General features: G+C 46.0%; 1 protein-coding gene across 1 annotated transcript in view; it reads left to right on the top strand.

Annotated features, from left to right (window-relative positions):
• The window catches only part of Macroh2a2 (macroH2A.2 histone), a 46,085-nt gene that overhangs the window by 15,511 nt on the left and 12,584 nt on the right, over positions 1-17,990 (top strand). Inside the window, exons 2-4 of the mRNA XM_034524182.2 lie at positions 10,430-10,660; positions 15,241-15,347; positions 16,457-16,654. Of these exons, the coding sequence (XP_034380073.1) occupies positions 10,489-10,660; positions 15,241-15,347; positions 16,457-16,654 (477 nt within the window). The 5' untranslated portion in view covers positions 10,430-10,488. The remainder of the gene's footprint in view (positions 1-10,429; positions 10,661-15,240; positions 15,348-16,456; positions 16,655-17,990) is intronic.

The raw sequence follows: 17,990 nt of genomic DNA, 5'->3' as shown, positions 1-17,990 counted from the left end.
CCACTAGCCAATATGGCCTTGTCTGGGAGCTCCAGGTTGAGTGAGAGACCCTGTCTCAAAAAGTATGGTTGAGAACAATCGAGGAAGATGACCAGTGTTGATCTCTGTTCTCCACGTGCACACGCACACACTTGTACACAAATAAACCCTTATACACACACACATGCACACACACACACACACACAAGAAAGGAAGAAAAATCGAAAGAAAAGATCATCTGAAGACCCCTGCCATGATGAGCTAAAAGTGATTGCGCCCAGCCGACACCAGAAACTCCTCAGCTTCCCCAGAGTGCTTGTAGGAGCTTCCAGTGTGTCCCTGAAGTTACTATCTTTATTATGATACCATGGAAAACGTTTAAGGGCAGGGAGGTATAAATTTCACAACATCTATACAGTTTGCTGCACAATAACAAATAACCCAGAAGTACTGTGTCTCGTTGATACCGTGATGACACATTGTTTCCACCCACCCACCCACACACAGCAAAACAATTCAAAACAAAGGTTCACCATAAAGTCAGTGAAATACAGTAGTTACTGGACTAGGCCCACCCAGTCTATTGCTTGTGTTTGAGGGGGGCTCCAACTTACTATTTGTCCTGAATTGTCAACAAAATCTAACTAATAAGTGCCCTTATGGACCTAAAACCAGAGCCCAGAACAATAGATTTTCAGGTCCCCTTCTCAGCATCCTCTGAAGTGATGTTCTTTAAGAGACTGGTGAGGCATTTCCTGGTTGCCCATGGGTATGCTTACAACTATCCTGGTCAAAGTGCACCTTTGTGATGAGAGTCTATGCCACTGGTCTTTCAGCTATGGACAAACCAGATGTGTTTTTACATCAGGACTTTCTTGAAGTTCATTAAGGGACCTCATGGGTAGCCTGGAGAATGGGAGCCCCAGGGGGACCCTGGGAGGTCGAAGTCATTTCACATTGCACTCTTAGCTAACCCAGTGTTTTCTTCACAGTGTTTACAGTGTATGTAGACAAACAGAGTAGATTGTCATCCATAAGCTATGCCCAGCGGGAGCCAAATTGTTTGAGAGCAGACGGTAAACAAGTGTAAACTTTTATTAGTCAGATAGCAATGGATCTTCCCACTAATGGCTCTTTCTCTCTAGCTCAGTGGTTCTCAAACCTTCCTAATGCCATGACCCTTTAATACAGTTTCTCATGTTGGGCTGAACCCCAGCCATAACATTATTTTCATTGCTACTTTGTAACTGTTAAATTTGCTACTGTTTGAATCGGAATATAATATCTGTTTTCCAGTGGTCATTGGGTCTGCAGCGCACAGATTGAGAACCATTGCTGTGGATATAAGCTCACTCAAAGGTGAACTCCTCTCTCTTTCCAAGATAAAAGTAGTGTGAGGAATCCTGGCAAAGGCAGGAGTTAGGGTGATTTCTCCTGACTACAGCAGAGAAAGAATAAGCATGGGTGGGGGTGGTCCCAAGATGCGGGGGCTTTCCAGAGGTCAGGAAGTGAGAGGTTTTCTTTCCTGGTGGATTTGGGACTCTGCCAACTCCCAGAAGCACCCCCCCCTTACTTTTCCTGTGGGTTCTAGCAATGGGAAAGGTGTCTCAACCCTCAAATTTCAACTGCCCGGAGGCACCTGGCTGCTTAGAGGTAGCAAGCCCGTCTGAGAAGGTAAGTTCCCTAACACCAAGAACCCACTGGTCCTAGGTAAAGTCTATAACTCGGGCAATTTCACAGACAGACCTCACCTTGCCCTGCTTCTCCTGCTCTGTGCCGAGATCTGACTAACAGGAAGTCTGGAGCTGCTGGAGGGAGTCTTGCATTTAGGAGCCGTTCGCAGTCTAGAACCAACTTCCCTGTGGCATCTATCTCACCTCCACTTTCCCTACCTGGCTAATTTGTCTTCCTGAGTGTTTTAAGCATCCTAAAGTCCCCCTAAAGCCATTTGTTTTTAGCGTTATCTTACAAGCCTAACTATTCTGGTTTGTGTTAGAAAGATGTGTGTGTGTGTGGGGGGGGTTGTCTGTGTGTTTGTGTGAGGGGTGTTTCTGTCCATTTGGCACACAGCATATCCACAGGACCTGTTTTACTCTATGGTGGGCCTTTCAGTTGGTTTCCTTGGCAACCTTGGCAACCAGACTTACTAACCCTTGGGGGCGGGGCAGGAGGTTCATGTAACAGTGGCTGAAAAAGTGTGTAATTGGCTTAGTGGGTTCACTGTGCATCTTTGTAAACCTGAACTGACCCTGAACTGATTGGGGGGTATAGTTTTGTGTGGTGTTTTGTTTGTGTGTTTGTTTGGAGGGTTGGTTTGTTTGAGACAGGGTCTCATGCAGTGCAGAACAGCTTTGAACTCCGTGTGTGTGTGTGTGTGTGTGTGTGTGTGTGTACACATATATAAAATACATATATATGTATATATACACATATGTACATTCATGCATATATACATTTATACATATATACATGTACACATACATATATAAATGCATATATACATACATATATGAAGTATACATACACATACATATGTATATATACATATATGCATATATACATACACACATATACATACATACATACATGAGTGAAACTGGGCTTAAATTCCTAATCCTCCTGCTTCCACCTGAGGAGAGCTGGGATTACAGGTGTATACCTCCACCATCAGCTTCTCTGAATAGTTTAGAACTGACTTCATTTAGAGGTTAAACTTCTTGACCAAAACAATTTGAAAGTGTATTTTATAAAATATTAAAATGTATGAGAGAAACGCCATGAGCCACCTTCCCTGCTGTACAAAGAGGTTTTGGGGGTTGAAGCCAACAACATAGGGGTGCACAAAGCCTCCTGCCCGTGCATTTGAGCACCCCCGCTGACTTCCACAACCACAGTGAGATGGCGGAGACATGTAATATTGTCCTGAGTTCCCAGCTCCTAGGACAGTGTTAGTGGCAGCTGGTGCTCCCCACATTTCCTGGCTCCTGACCCCTCCTCCTCAACTTGTCAGATGTTCACACTTCCAATCTTCGGTTCTGGCTTCCACGGAGTCAGAGCACACTCGCAAGGCATGTATGAGGTCAGCAGCTTCAGACAGCATGGATGCAGAAATCACAGACACGTTCCATATTCAACATCATCTTGTGCCTGTGTGCCACCATCAGAGATGGTCCTCTGGGGCTGTTACTGCTTTCGTTCCTCTGAGGAATACCTAGATACTTAGTGGGGAAGTGACATGTGAAACAGGAACGCATTAATGGCATAGAAGGGTTTAAAAAATAATGTAGGTGGGGCTGGAGAGATGGCTCAGTGGTTAAGAGCACTGACTGCTCTGCCAGGGGTCCTGAGTTCAATTCCCAGCAACCACATGGTGGCTCACAACCATCTGTAATGTGATTAGATGCACTCTTCTAGTATATGTCTGAAGACAGCTACAGTTGTGCTCAAATAAATAAATAAATAAATAAATAAATAAATCTTTAAAAAATGTAGGTGAACTATGTAATAAAATACCCCAAACCTACTTCATTCATCTCAGGGATGAGTTTAGCATAATGCCACATGCCTGTCATCCCAAAGCAGGACAGGAGGATCATGAGTTTGAGGTCAGCTTGGACTCTGTTGGAAGTTCCTGGCATTCTATAGGGTGTCTGTGTGTGTGTGTGTGTGTGTGTGTGTGTGTGTGTCACCCATGAAGACCAGAGGAGGACATTAGATCCCCTGGAATTGGAGTTAGCCATCTTTAACTGCTAGAAATGGAACCTAGGTCCCATGGAAGAGCAGCCAGTGCTCTTAATCACTGATACGTTCCTCCAACCACCAACTTAAAAAAAAAAATGGTGAGGCTGTGGGGGAGCCGCCCGGGCTGCGAGGCTATCTTCTAGCCAGCCCAGTGCCAGGCACCTCAGCCTGCAACCCCAGCCAGGATGCTCCTCAGCTTCCACAGGAACTGCAGGAGCCACTTCGTGAGTTAACTCCAGTTCATCATGTGCAGATTCTCAGGCCTGATGTGAGAGAGGTCTCGACACTATCAGGGAACATTCAGTTCCAGAAGCCAAGACTTCTTGTTCCAAAGAATCCTTCATGGCCAGAGTCTACCACAGATCAGCCTTCCCATCAGGATTTTCCCCTTGGCCGGGAGTTCACTCCTGTCTTGCTTAAAACTGCTCAATGGCCAGATGTCCCCTCAGGGAAGTCATTCTGTCCACCAGATCTTACCTTACCCACTCAACCTGGCCTCTGTTTACCTGGGCTGCTTCCTAATCATAGCTTTCCTGGGTTCTCTCTTTTCACCTTGAGGTCCCCGAGATTTGCTATCTCCAGAGCAATGATGCCGCTGCCTGTAGTTGAACCCACTGTCCCCCACTCTACAACAAACTCACTCACCAGACACATTGACATTTTCTGTTCCTTCTGCCTGGGTGTGGCCTTCCAGATCTTCTTAAAGATCTGTCTCACCGTGTACCTGATTTGTCTTCCTGGTCTCATTCTTTGATGCCTTGCTATTTTTTTATTCTTCTTTCTCCTCTTCCTCCTTCTTCCTCCTCCTCCTCTTCCCCTTCTTCCTCTTCCTCCTCCTCTTCTTTTTCTTTTTCTACTTCTTCTTCTCCATTTGAACAGGGTCTTACTATGTAGCCCAGGAACCTTTCCACACTCATCCTCCCTCTGCCCTGTGCTGAGATTGCAGGCTTACGCCATCACACTTAGCTTCTTACTCGTTTTTCTAGGATCGTGACTCCAGTGATCTATGGACACCAACCGCCCCCCTTTTCTTCACTACAATCTGATCATCATGCCAACTCTATTTTGTGGTGCTAGGGATCTATCTCAGAACCTTTAGGCCAGGAATCCCTTTAATTCTAGAATTCTAGAGACAGGCAAACAGACCTATGCAAGTTCAAGGCCAGTCTGACTACATAGTAAGCTCCAAACTAATCAAAGCTATGCAGTGAGACCCTGTCTCAAGGGGGCAGGGGTAGGGAGTAACTATTCCAGGCCCTTTTGGACACTAGGTAAATATTCTGTCACAGAGGTATAGCCTTGATGCAGTAATCTTTTTTTAAGTTTTATTTTTAATTATGTGTGTCTTGAGTGTGAGTTTGTGCTCTTACCTATGGAAGCCAAAGACACTGAATTCCCTGGAGCTGCAGTCACAGGCAATTGTGAGTCACTGATATTGGTGCTGGTAACTGGACTCAGGTCCTCCGGAAGAGAAGTACGTGCCCTTAACCACCGGACCATTTCTCCAGCTCCCAGAACTAACCTGAAATGATCCACAAACCCCCGATGTCCTCTTTTCTTGGTGGGAGTCACCTGCCTTTGGTGTTAGGTCTGTTTCTCTTGTCCAAGCTGCTCCCTTTCTGATGCAGAGGAAGAAGTCATCTTTGAAGACCCATTCTTAATGGCACTGTGCCTTTTCCTAGGGAAACACTTGAAATTTCCTTGCTAGTCTCAAAACCTGAAGGGCTGGAGGGATGGCTCAGTGGTTAGGAGCACTTGTTGCTTTTGCAAAAGTCTTGGGTTCAACTTCCAGCACCCACATGCTCAGTCCTAGGAGCTCTGATGTCCTTCACAAGTTCAGGCAGGCACTTGGTATGCACACACATATGCAGACAAAACATTCATACACATAAAATAAGTAATTCTTTAAAAAAAGAAAAAAGAAAAAGAAAAACCCTGAAGGAACCCTATGTGGGACCATGATGGCCCAGGGTTATGGAGGAAGGATTGAGGGAGCGTCAACCCCAGATACTTTAAACATGAGGACGGCAGGAGTTGGCTCTCTCCCGACTCCCAGTCTGGTACCATAGAGCTGTTCTTCCATCAGCCCTAGTAAGAATGTATTACCCTGACAGTTACCAGGCTTCAGTCCTTGTTTGACCTTATAAGGTTCCCACACCCCTACTGTCTCTTTCCCATTTCCTCCTCAGACCCTACAGCCCCTGAATATGTACATGAAGCATCTTCCAACACCCCTGCCCTGGCCAATGTTGCACAGCCACACAAACCTTGCCCCAGAGACCCTGGCCACCTCCCCATGGGCATAAGTACCCCTTTCTCCTCCCAATAAATGAACCAGTTCTCCATCAAGGATTGGGGGGGGGGGTTGATTGACACCTATAATCCTATCATTTGGAAAGCTGAAACAGGAGGATTATCTCAAATTCAAGGCCAGTCTGAGCTACGCAGTGAGTTCTAGGCTAGCCTAGACTTCACAGTAAGATCTGTTTTATAAAACAAAGCAAACAGAGGCCTAATTCTGTAGGCTTTTCTTTTCTGACGGTTGCATATGTGTATAGAATGGATTGCAGTCATGTTTGCCCTAGTACTGTCTCTCATTCCCCGTTCCCATCTCTGCCAAGCCCCTCTGCTCCCCCGCCAGTGCCCCCTTGCCCTCACATCTTGGGTGCCACATGCAGACTTGTTCAGATAGTGGCAACTGCTGTGTGTCCGTGATTGCCATGGCCACGTCTTATCTGCAGGACTAGATTCTGTAACGTTTCTCTCCAGCCTCCTACGTGCTGTCCCCGGGCCCTGAAGTGGGTGCCAGAGGGGTGATAGAAATGTCCCACTTCCAGAGAGTTAAGGGAAGGTCCTAGAGAGACAGCTCAGTGGTTAAGGACACTGGCTGCTCCTCCAGAGGACCCAGGATTGTTCCATAGCACCCATGTGCCAGCTCACAGCTGTCTGTCACTGCAGTCATGGGGTTTGGCGCCCTCTTCTGGTCTCTGCATGCAGCACGTATGCGTGTGCATAAGGGTGCTCAACCCTACACATAAGATGAACAGCCATGCAAACAAATGAATAAATAAATAATACTCCTACACATAAAATCAGAATAAAAAGAAAAGAAATGGAGACAGAGAGAAAGGAAGGAAGGAAATGTTTCAAGACTGAGTATTCTTAATTCCATAGTTGATATGTAAAACATCTCAACCCTAACAGACTTTAGGGTGCAACAGGAAATTAAAGCTTACAAGGTGACACAGTGTGTAAAGGCAAGTGCCACTAAGCCTGATGACCTGAGTTCAGTAGTGCTCTGTGGAGTGCCATTCATGCAAGCTCCCCACCCCCTACACACACACACAAATATATACACACATACATACATGCATATACACATCTACACGTACATACACACATGCATACATAAACATACACACCTGCATAAACACACATACATACATATATACACATTCATACATACACACATATACATACATACACACACATGCATACATACATACATATCCACATGCATATATACACACACATTAACACTAATACACACACACACACACACACAGAGATACACACATAGGGTCTTAGGGTTTCTATTGCTGCGATGAAGCACCATGACCAAAAGCAAGTTGGGGCCAGGCAGTGGTGGTGCACGCCTTTAATCCCAGCACTTGGGAGGCAGAGGCAGGCGGATTTCTGAGTTCGAGGCCAACCTGGTCTACAGAGTGAGTTCCAGGACAGCCAGGGCTACACAGAGAAACCCTGTCTCAAAAAATGAAAAACAAAAACAAGGGGAAAAAAACCAAGTTGGGGAGGAAAGGGTTTATTCGGCTTACACTTCCACCTTGTAGTCCCTCACTGTAGGAAACTAGGACAGGAACTCAGATAGGGCTGGAACCTGGAGGCAGGAGTTGATGCAGAGGCCATGGAGAGGCTTACTGCCTTGCTTCCTATGGCTTGCTTGACCTGTTTTCTAATAGAACCCAGGACCACCAGCCCAGGGATAGTCTTACTCACAAAGGGCTCTGTCCTCTCCCATCCATCACTAATTAAGAAAATGTTTTACAGGCTCGCCTACAGCCCAACCTTATGGAAGCATTTTCTCAACTGGGGTTCCCTCTTCTCAGATGATTCTAGTCCATGACAAGCTGACATAAAACTATCCAGTACACGTACAAACACACGCATACCTACAGATATATCAAACACACATACGTACATATGCACATACAAAAATAAATAAAAAGAAAATGCCCCTGTGCCAGGTTCAGTAACCCTAGCTGTGTGTCTCCCACCAGCTGGGCATCCATTCAGTCATCTCCCATCATCCTTTGAGCCTTTGGCTTTCTCATTGTCACGTGGGCTGTGGCTAAGGCAGCCTCGTGGAAATGTGAGATGCCGCCTCGGAGGGCAGAAAGAATGTCAGTTTATTTTTACTTTCTCGTTTGTATCAACAAGGGAATGCCGTCACCCTGGAGCAGAGAGCCTTGATTCATTTCCTAGAAATGCCTATGGCTTTACTCTGCCCCTGCTTGTCCTATGCAATTTACTTACTGTGACTTATGCTGCTCCATAATTATATATCGTTATACTTCGTTGCATAGTATGATCTATACTATATAAGTTATAAATAGTATATGATTTTTTTTTTTTGGTCAGAGTATTCCCTTACCTAACAGCTTGAGACCAACCCAGTCCTTTACCAAGTATTTTTAGCCTTAGAAAGATTGTGTCTGGGCCAACCTGACACAGGTTCCACAGGGCTACATAAAAAGACCCTGTCTCAAAAGAACATGAGCAAAACTGTGTACAGGATGCTACGATTGCTTTCGCTTCACTCAGAAGATGGCTTCATAAGGGACAGTAAATTGTAGCCTTGTCCTTTGGTGAGTTACACAGAATCCACCTCTCTGTGCTGACTTCAAGTGTACCCCCAAATCATCCTGGATTCCCCATCCCAAGGAGCCAAACTCTGGGTTCTGCTGTGGCTTCTGTTTGCCGTCCAGTTACTAGGTGGCAACATAATCCATTAACACTGCCCCTTTTGGAAGGCTTCTGCTTTAAAGAATGGTATACTGGGGCTGGGAATGTAACCCTGTTGATGGGGTGCTTGCCTAGTGTGCATAAAGGTCTGGGTTTGATCCCCAGCACCATGTAAACCTGTCATGGTTGTACATGACTGCAGTTCCAGCACTCAAGAGGTGGAGGCAGGAGAATCGCATGATCAATCAAGGTCATCCTCAACTACATATTAACTTCCAATACAGTGACAATTTTGGAGTTTCAGTTTCTTAAAAAAAAAAAACCACAGAAGTATTTTAAGAATATGATTTTATTATAATCCCAGGTGTGGGATATGGGGCTGCTTTGGACTGACTATAGCAGCTGACTGTGATCTGTCTCGTGCTGTAGCAGGGGCGTGATTTTGCCAGCTGCAGATAGTTTCTGTGAGTGTGTGACATTTTGAATTCTGGGACCTCTTCAGAGAATATATAAATGCTAGAGCCCTGAGAGGCAGTGTTGGGGGGTGGGGAGGTGTTGTTTGGTTGTTGATTGTTTGCTGTTGGTCACTATTGATCATGATTTGTTAAGTGCAAAGAAGAAGAAATTAGATAACCTGACTTCAAAGATCAAACTTGCTGCAAGCACTCAGCAGGAAGTAATCTAATAAACCTTGACCCCGTTCCAGCCCGACTTTATGCAGGGATGTCTTTCCTTTATCCTTTAGTCTCTCTTATCTAGCGCTAGGTTGAAAGGGTGGAAGAGCCGGGCGGTGGTGGTGCACACCTTTAATCCCAGCACTTGGGAGGCAGAGGCAGGTGGATTTCTGAGTTTGAGGCCAGCCTGGTCTACAGGGTGAGTTCCAGGACAGCCAGGGCTACACAGAGAAACCCTGTCTTGGGAAAAAAAGGGGTGGAAGAAAAAAGAACCCACCAAGTAACAAAACATGCTATATCGCAGGCCAGCCTGGACTACCTGAGACCCTGGCTAAAAGAAAAAAAGACTTCATTATAGAGATACTAATACGTGCTTCCTTTTGAGAAACATGTATAAGCTTATTTACACCACTTAAAGTTATGGCCTGGGGTGGTGCATGTCTTTAGTCCCAGCACTGGGGACGCAGAGACGGGTAGATCTCAGTGAGTTCAAGGCCAGCCTGATCTACATAGAGAATGTGATGAGACCACCTAAGACTTATACTGTGAGACTCTGTCTTTAAAACAAAACATGGAGCCAGGCGTGGCAGCTCTCACCTGTAATCTCAGCACTTAGAAGTAGCGGCAATAAAATGAGGAATTCCCAGACAATTTCAAGTATATGAGGATCTGTATTTTAAAAAAAAATCTTTAATCACATCTGCAAAATCCCTTTTTCATACAGAGCAATATTCACGAGGTCTGGGGACAAGAAAATGACATCTTGGCTATCACTGCACAGCTGGGTACAGAAGTGCAACTTCTCCCTCTTGTGACAGCTTCCTTTGGCCTTGGCTGCTTGGGGCTGTCCCGTGGGGAGGGATGTTTATGTGGGGGTTGAAGATGCCCTTCAGAGACCCTGCTCAGCTCGTGCCTGCAGCTTCTCCTGCTGGCAGCCAGGGTTCAGCTGCCTCATTGGGGCAGCCAGAAATGTCCCAGTGTGTCCTAAGGCCACACTGATGTGCCTCTGACGTCTCCAGCCAGCCTCAATCCTGCCTTCTTTCCTTTCTAGTATTGTGTAAGTGCCAAGAGAACACTCTGTCAGCAAGCTGAGAGGAAAACTGAGGCAAGATGTCAGGCCGGAGTGGGAAGAAGAAAATGTCCAAGCTGTCCCGGTCAGCCAGGGCCGGTGTCATCTTTCCAGTAGGGCGGTTGATGCGCTACCTGAAGAAAGGAACCTTCAAGTACCGGATCAGCGTGGGTGCTCCTGTCTACATGGCCGCGGTCATTGAGTACCTGGCAGGTAATTCCAGCATGTAAGGGACCCCACAGACAGGGGTCCTTTTCCTGTCCTTTTCCTGTCCTTCACATTGGTGTAGGATGCTGTCAATCTCCCAATGCCTGACTCAAAGATATTTCCAGATAACAACTGGGCTTTTCCTGGCCCGCTTGACCAAGGTTGGCTTCTAAAGGCTTTGGGGAAGGAGAAAGGGCATTGGAAAGTTGGTCCACATAGGGCAGAGAGCCCACATTTAAACTGTTCTAGATCTGCCCAGCAAAGTGTGGCTTGCATTAGAAAATGCTACATATGCCTCCAAGAAAATGCAGAGAAGATTCTGGTAAAGGAAGAGACCGTTCTTCACTTTGTATCAAATTGCTCATTAAATCCGTGGGGTGGGGGGAAGGGAGTTGTGAGGTTTTTGTTTGTTTGTTTTGCTTTTGGTATACTTAAGGTAGGAGGGCTGGGGGATGCTTCATTTGGCAAAGTGCTTGCCAGACAATCATGAGAACCTGAATTTGATCCCCAGCCTTCATGTAAAAACTGGGCACTGTGCCACACACTTGAAATCCTGGCACTGGAGAAGTGTAAACAGGTGTATCCTTAGGGCTTGCTGACTAGCCAGCCCTGCCAATCAGCAAGTTCCAGGTCCCTGCGAGAGAGCCTGTCTCAAAAATGAGGTGGCTAGCCCCAGAGAAATGACATCTGAGATTGACCTAACACACACACACATACACAAACACACATACACACACAGAAGGGGGGGACATATAAACACATTCAAGAACATAGTCACAGATCAGCATGTTTGTGTAGTGAGCACTGTACCTACGGAGCCATATCCCCAGCCGGGACAAGAATGGCTTGTTTGGTTTTGAACCAGGGCCTCACTCTGTTGCCCAGGCTAGCTCAGAACTCACTATTTCACCTTGCTGGCCTCACACTCAGTTTGATCCTTCTGCCTCAGCCCTCTGAGTGCTGAGATCACAGATGTCCAGTAGGAGAGGTACTCCGTGTGTTTCTTACTTAACGCTGCTTGATGTTGAAGTTGCTCTCATGTTTTAAGCAGAAACACAGTAATAGTATGGTTGCCTCTTCAGAAACACATATGCAGCTCGGTGTGGTGACATGCACCTTTACTTCCAGCACTCAGAAGGCAGAGGCAGGTGTATCTCTGTGAGTTCCAGGCCAGCCTGGTCTACAGAGCAGTTCCAGGACAGTCTGGGCTACACAGGAGAAATGTTGTCTGGAAAACAGACAAACAAAACTGAACACATCCATGCAAGGAAAATATACAAAAGCATAGATAACTAAGTGGGATTAGACCCTGTTGGGTCATTTTATTCTCAAGTAACAGTGTTTCTAACAAAGTCCTAGTTGGTCATCTCCTGCTCCCACACACCAGGGTTAAGTGCCTTGAGAATTCTATCCAGTTGAAAAGCCTCCCAACAGTTTAAGTACTGCAGAGGCAGAGGCTGATGGATTTCTATGAGTCTGAGGCTAGCCTGTGCCAGAGTTGAGTTACAGGCCAGCCAAGGCTACATATAATTTTTAAAAGAAATGAAAGCTGGGCATCAACCTAAAACCACATGCCAAGTAATCTAATATGGCATCGATTTCAAAATATTTGTCCCAACTACCCAACGGGTATGTTCATACTTCTTAAACTATAGTGCCCCAGCCATGCAGAAAATGAGGTCATGGGGCTGGTGAGATGGCTTAGTTAATAAAAGTGCTGGCTATGCAAGCGTGAGGACCAGAGTTACTATCCCAGCACCCATCCAAAAGCTATGCATAGCCTGTAACCCAAATACTGGACCAGGATGGAGGCAGATTCCCCAAAGCTCATTGGCCAGCTAGTCTAACCAAAATAGCAAGCTCCCACTTTACTGAGACACTATGAAAAAGTATGATAGAGGGGAACAGAGGATGACCCCTGACCTCAACCTCTGACCTCTGCACAGGCATGTACAAGCACACACACACACACACACACACACACACACACACACACACACACACGTCACTGTGTCGATGAACTGTTAGTAAGCTTACTAGCCAGTGCTGGGTATTCCAGGAAAGGCCTGAGAAGAATTTGTGGTCCATTTAATGCTTTCCATTCTGGAACACCATATAAATATTTAACTCTGCTGTTTGTTTTATTCTAATGTTTTTGTTAATCACATCTTCCTGGCTAAAACGGCATACTCGAACTGAGTTTCAACTCCTGCCATCGACTTTCTGGATGATAGCAACTTTATGGGCTATTCCACTTGAAATGAGGTTGATTGAGAAGATGCATGTAGCATCTCCTCCCTGTTTATTTCAAGCCTGGTTCATTTACACCACCAGTGTACCAGCAGATGCCTTCAAAACCCAGCAGCTGTCTGCACACTTCCACACAGAACATTTGTGCACCCCTGCGTGCATCCTTATTTCTTTCCTCAGTGAAACGTTGGTCTGCTGCATCCAGCTTTCTACTAAATACCTTTCTCTTTAAAATCATTCTGTTTTTTTTTTTTTTTCATTTTCGTGTGTGTGTGTGTGTGTGTGTGTGTGTGTGTGTGTCTGGTTGGTCAAGTCCCACGGTGTATGTAGCCCAGGATGGCCCGGAACTTGGGATCCTTCTGCTTCAGCCATTCATAACCAGACACTATACCAAACTTAGACACACACTTTTTTTTTTTAGATTTGTTTTTACTTGTATTTATGCATGTGTCTGTATGTGTGTATCCCATATGTATGTGGGTACCCATGGAGGCCAGAAGAGGGCGCTAGATCCTGGAGTTATGGGAGATTGTGAACATGGGTTCTGGGAACTGAACTCTGGTCCCCTGGAAGAACAGCTAGTGTTCCTAACCTCTGAGCCACCTCTCCCTCATTCATACTTTTTAAAGCAAATGAAGCATCTTTCCACAACTAAAGAGAAAGCAAAAATAAAACCTTAATTAAAAATAAAATAAATCAGGGCTGGAGAGATGGCTCAGCGGTTAAGAGCACTGACTGCTCTTCCAGAGGTCCCGAGCTTAATTCAGATGGCTCACAACCATCTGTAATGGGATCTAATGCCCTCTTCTGGTGTGTCTGAAGACAGCTACAGTGTACTCATATACATAAAATAAGCAAATAAACCTAAATAAAATAAGATAAAATTTTACAACAACAATAAAAGCAAAGAAGAAAGAAAAAGAGCAAAAAAAGAAAGAAAGAGAGAGAGAGAGAGAGAGAGAGAGAGAGAGAAAAGAAAAGTAGCTTACACCTTTAATCCCAGCACCTAAGAGGCAGAGGCAGGCAGATCTCTGTGAGTTCAAGGCCGTCCAAGACTGCATAATAAGACCCCAATTCAGACAATAAACAAACAGAAATAAAGGAAAAAAGCAAGGGCTAAGGAGATGGTTTATTGGTCAAGGCGCTTGCCATGCCAGCCAGGCAACCCGAGTTCAACTATAACCCTTCTTCACAAGGGACTCCACAGAGTTGTCCTCTGGCCTCCACAAGGGCATTGTGGCCTGCTCACCCCCCACCCTGTTGTAGTAATTATTTTAAAAAACTCCCACTGGTCAGGCCAACTATCTAGGTTGTGGCAGCTCTGCCTAGCTCAATCATGTGGCCAGAGGCCACGTACACACTGCAGCTAAAAACAGCCAACCAGAGACACCAGCCCTGCCACCCACAAGACGCCAGCGTGGGAGATGGCTCTGCCAATCTTCCATGCTGTCTCTACAAGGCTTGGCAGTGCCCGGACCATTCTGCCAACCACACGGGCTCGGTACAGATGAGACTCTAATGCTTAGATTATCCAAAGGCTTGTGTATTTAGTAATGATCAATAACAAGATGCCCTTACAATCAGAGGTATAACCCAATACACAACCTAGATATACCAACTACCTTTGACTGCTACAGAGAAGCGAACATCAGCCTCCCCTCTCTCGTTCTCCATCTCTCTCCTAGCACCTCCTCTTCCTTTTCTTCTTCCTCCCTTACTCCTCCTCTTACTCTCTTTACTCCTCCCACCTTAGCTCCTCCTACACCACCCCACATACACACACTGACAAATTTGTAGAGAAATTTAAAAAGGAGCTAATGACGGCTGAGTGGTTAGAACACTGGCTGCTCATGCCGAGGATCTGGGGCTGGTTCCTAGTGCCTGCATGGTAGCTTACATCTCTAACTCCAGCTCCAAGGGATCCAGCACCCTCTTCTGAACTCTGCAAGACTCCAGACACACAACGTGTGCACATACATACATGCAGGCAAAACACTTACAAACACAAAATACACATGTTTAAAAGAAAAAAGAAATGATGGGGGAAAAATGGTATAAAGTACCTGCTATATCGAACCTGGGGCCTTTGGGACACATACAGCACTAGATAACTATGAATACAGCTCAAGCTTTTGGATGGGAAAGATGGCTCAGTGGTAAAGGCACTTATACAAATCTGACCTGAGTCCAGTCTCCAGAACTCACATAAAGGTGGGAGGAGAGAGCCAGCTCCACACACTTGTTTTCTGATCTCCACGTGGATAAATGCACACACTCACACACCCACACCAGTAATAATATAACTCGATTGTCTATTAACCTCCCCTTAAATTTAGCGGAAATCCTAGAGTTGGCTGGGAACGCTGCGAGGGATAACAAGAAGGCTCGGATAGCCCCCAGACACATCCTGCTGGCTGTTGCCAACGATGAGGAGCTCAACCAGGTAGGCCTGCACCCTAGGTTCAGGTGGGGGGGAAGTGCGTTGCCAGCGATGCTCCTGGGTGGACCCAGCCAGCCATCAGTCATAACCAGTGATAGTTCTCAGTCCGGTCTGCGCACACTCCGACGCACGCACGCACGCACGCACGCACCCTTGCGGGCTCATGAAGCCCAGGCAAAGAAGAACAGATCTTGATAGCTTTGCATTCAGAGTCAAGACCAAATCCCCTCTAGAACAGACTCTGCCATGGCTTCAAGACTTTGCCTCCTTATTAAAAACAAGTCATCACGTGCATATAATTATTCCTGGCAATTTCTTAACTCAAACCCTGTGGGTGTTTTAATGAGGTATGAGCAGGAGACTCCTTATCTATGCATTAGAACTGATGGACTCCACAGTCAAGTGAATGTCTTCCTGGACATCAGTAGGCAAGCTGGGGGGTAAATAGTGTGAGAATTCCTATCTGTATTTATGTTCCAATCTCAGTCTTCGCAAACTAAAGAATCTTCAAAGTTTCCAGGCCATTATAGAGTAATAGATTTCACAACCCCCCCCAAAAAAAAGTGATTAAAAATTGATTGCTAGAAAAATACAAAGACATGCAAAAGAAAATGCTATAATGACTGTCTATTTGCTGTAGATGTTTCTAGACTCTCAAGGTGTGTCTGTCCCGCTCTGGTAACAGATGGATGGCTAGCGGTTCCTGGATGAGCTGTGGGTTCAGACTACCGTCTTGTTTAGAATATGCAGAATATACTATTGTGGGCTAATTGGTCAAAATGTATCCATTGGGAGGTTCCTGGCCAAGTGTATGTTGCTAATGGGACACAGATTTGAGAGTGTGTCATCTGAAATTCCAGAGCCCTGGACATAATGCCAGTTTGACTTCTCTGACCCTTTGATTCTATATTGTTTTGCTTTCTATGCAAGACCACAGACAACCTGATGCTTGCTGAGAAACACTTTGCAAGCGTAGGATGAGCGAGCCGGTAGTTCTATGATAATCAGTTTTTGTTAGCTGAGCAGAAGCCAGACTCAAGCCTTATTTGGCCAGTGTTGAGACCCGGGATAGCTGGTGCAGGCCTGACCAGCTTTTTACATTTCTCTCTCAGCTGCTGAAAGGAGTGACTATCGCCAGTGGGGGTGTCCTGCCGAGAATTCACCCTGAACTGCTGGCCAAAAAGCGAGGGACCAAAGGCAAGTCAGAAACGATCCTCTCCCCGCCCCCAGAGAAAAGAGGAAGAAAGGCCGCATCAGGCAAGAAGGGGGGTAAGAAATCGAAGGCCGCCAAGCCACGGACGTCCAAGAAGGTGAGTGGTGGAGCCTATCAGGAGCCAGGTATTCCCATAGTAGGCATGCTGCTTCTCTCTGGAAACCTAAACCCCAAGGGATGGGATTGGAAGGTGGGACTTTTGAGCAGTGACGATATCATGGGGACACATCCTTCACATGCAAGGTTAGTGTCCCCGCCTTAGTTTCCCTATCCCCGATGATGTAATAAAATATTTCAGGGAGAAGGAGTTTATTTTGACTCATAGTTCAAGGGTATAACCCATCATGGAGCAGGGAGTCAAGGTGGCAGGAGTTTGGAGCCAGGCATGGTGGCACACGGCTTTACTTCACTCCCTGTACTTGGGAAGCAGAAGCAGGCGGATCTCTGAGTTCGAGGCCAGCCTGATCTACAGAGTGAGTTCCAAGACAGCCAGGACTACACAGAGAAACCCTGTCTTGGAAAAAAAAATTAAACTGGAGCTATGCTTAGTGGTGGAGCATCGCCCAGCATGCGGAGGATGGGGGGGGGAGAGATGCTAGGCTTTCTCCAGAGCGTTTCGTAAATGACAACCACAACAATAACAATAATAGCTCCAAAGGAAAGCTTGGCTCCTCGGATACCCAAAGCAGTCTTTCACATGCTCAGTAGCTCTGGGCAACAGAAATACCAAACGTTTCCATCACAGGAGGTTTGGTTAAACAACAGGGAGCTTAGATTGACACTCTGCAGATCTCCATGATAACAAAATACCACACAAGAGTTCACGCCACTGCCTCCGGGTCCCAGGACAAGCCTGGGGAGGAGGGAGGCCCAGCATTATTGTAGTTTCTTGACCCAGCCGCTTGGCTTAGAATTCAGTGGCTCTCAAACATCCTAAGGCTGCGACCCTTTAATGCAGACTCTCGTGTTGTGGTGACCCCTTAGCCGGAACATTTTTGTTGCTACTTCATAGCTGTAATTTTACTACTGTTATGAACTGTGATGTAAATATCTGATATGCAGGAGATCTGACATGCAACTCCTGTGCGAAGGGGTCATTTGATCCCAAAGAGGTCGAGACCCACAGGTTGAGAACCATTGGCTTAGGCGCTTCTTATAAACCTCAGACATGAAAGACTAATATAACAGCCAAGAATAATGTATCTGTATCCAGGTTTGGATGAACACAACTACAGGGGCCTGTGGGCTCCTGTAATCACTGTTATGATCCTGGGGGTGTGGTTTGGTTTGGTTTCATTGTTTGAGACAGTATCTCTTGTAGCCCAGGTTGGCCTCACTTGTCTATGTAGGCAAGGATGACCTTGGACTTCTGAGCCTGCAGTTCCACCTCCTGAGTTCTTGGTTTATAGTTGTATGTTATTACACCTCATTTA

Source organism: Arvicanthis niloticus, chromosome 20 (genome assembly GCF_011762505.2).
Source record: "Arvicanthis niloticus isolate mArvNil1 chromosome 20, mArvNil1.pat.X, whole genome shotgun sequence".
NCBI classification, from domain to species: domain Eukaryota; kingdom Metazoa; phylum Chordata; class Mammalia; order Rodentia; family Muridae; genus Arvicanthis; species Arvicanthis niloticus.
The sequence above is the reverse complement of the archived record's forward strand: the minus strand, read 5'-3'. Positions and strand labels throughout refer to the sequence as shown.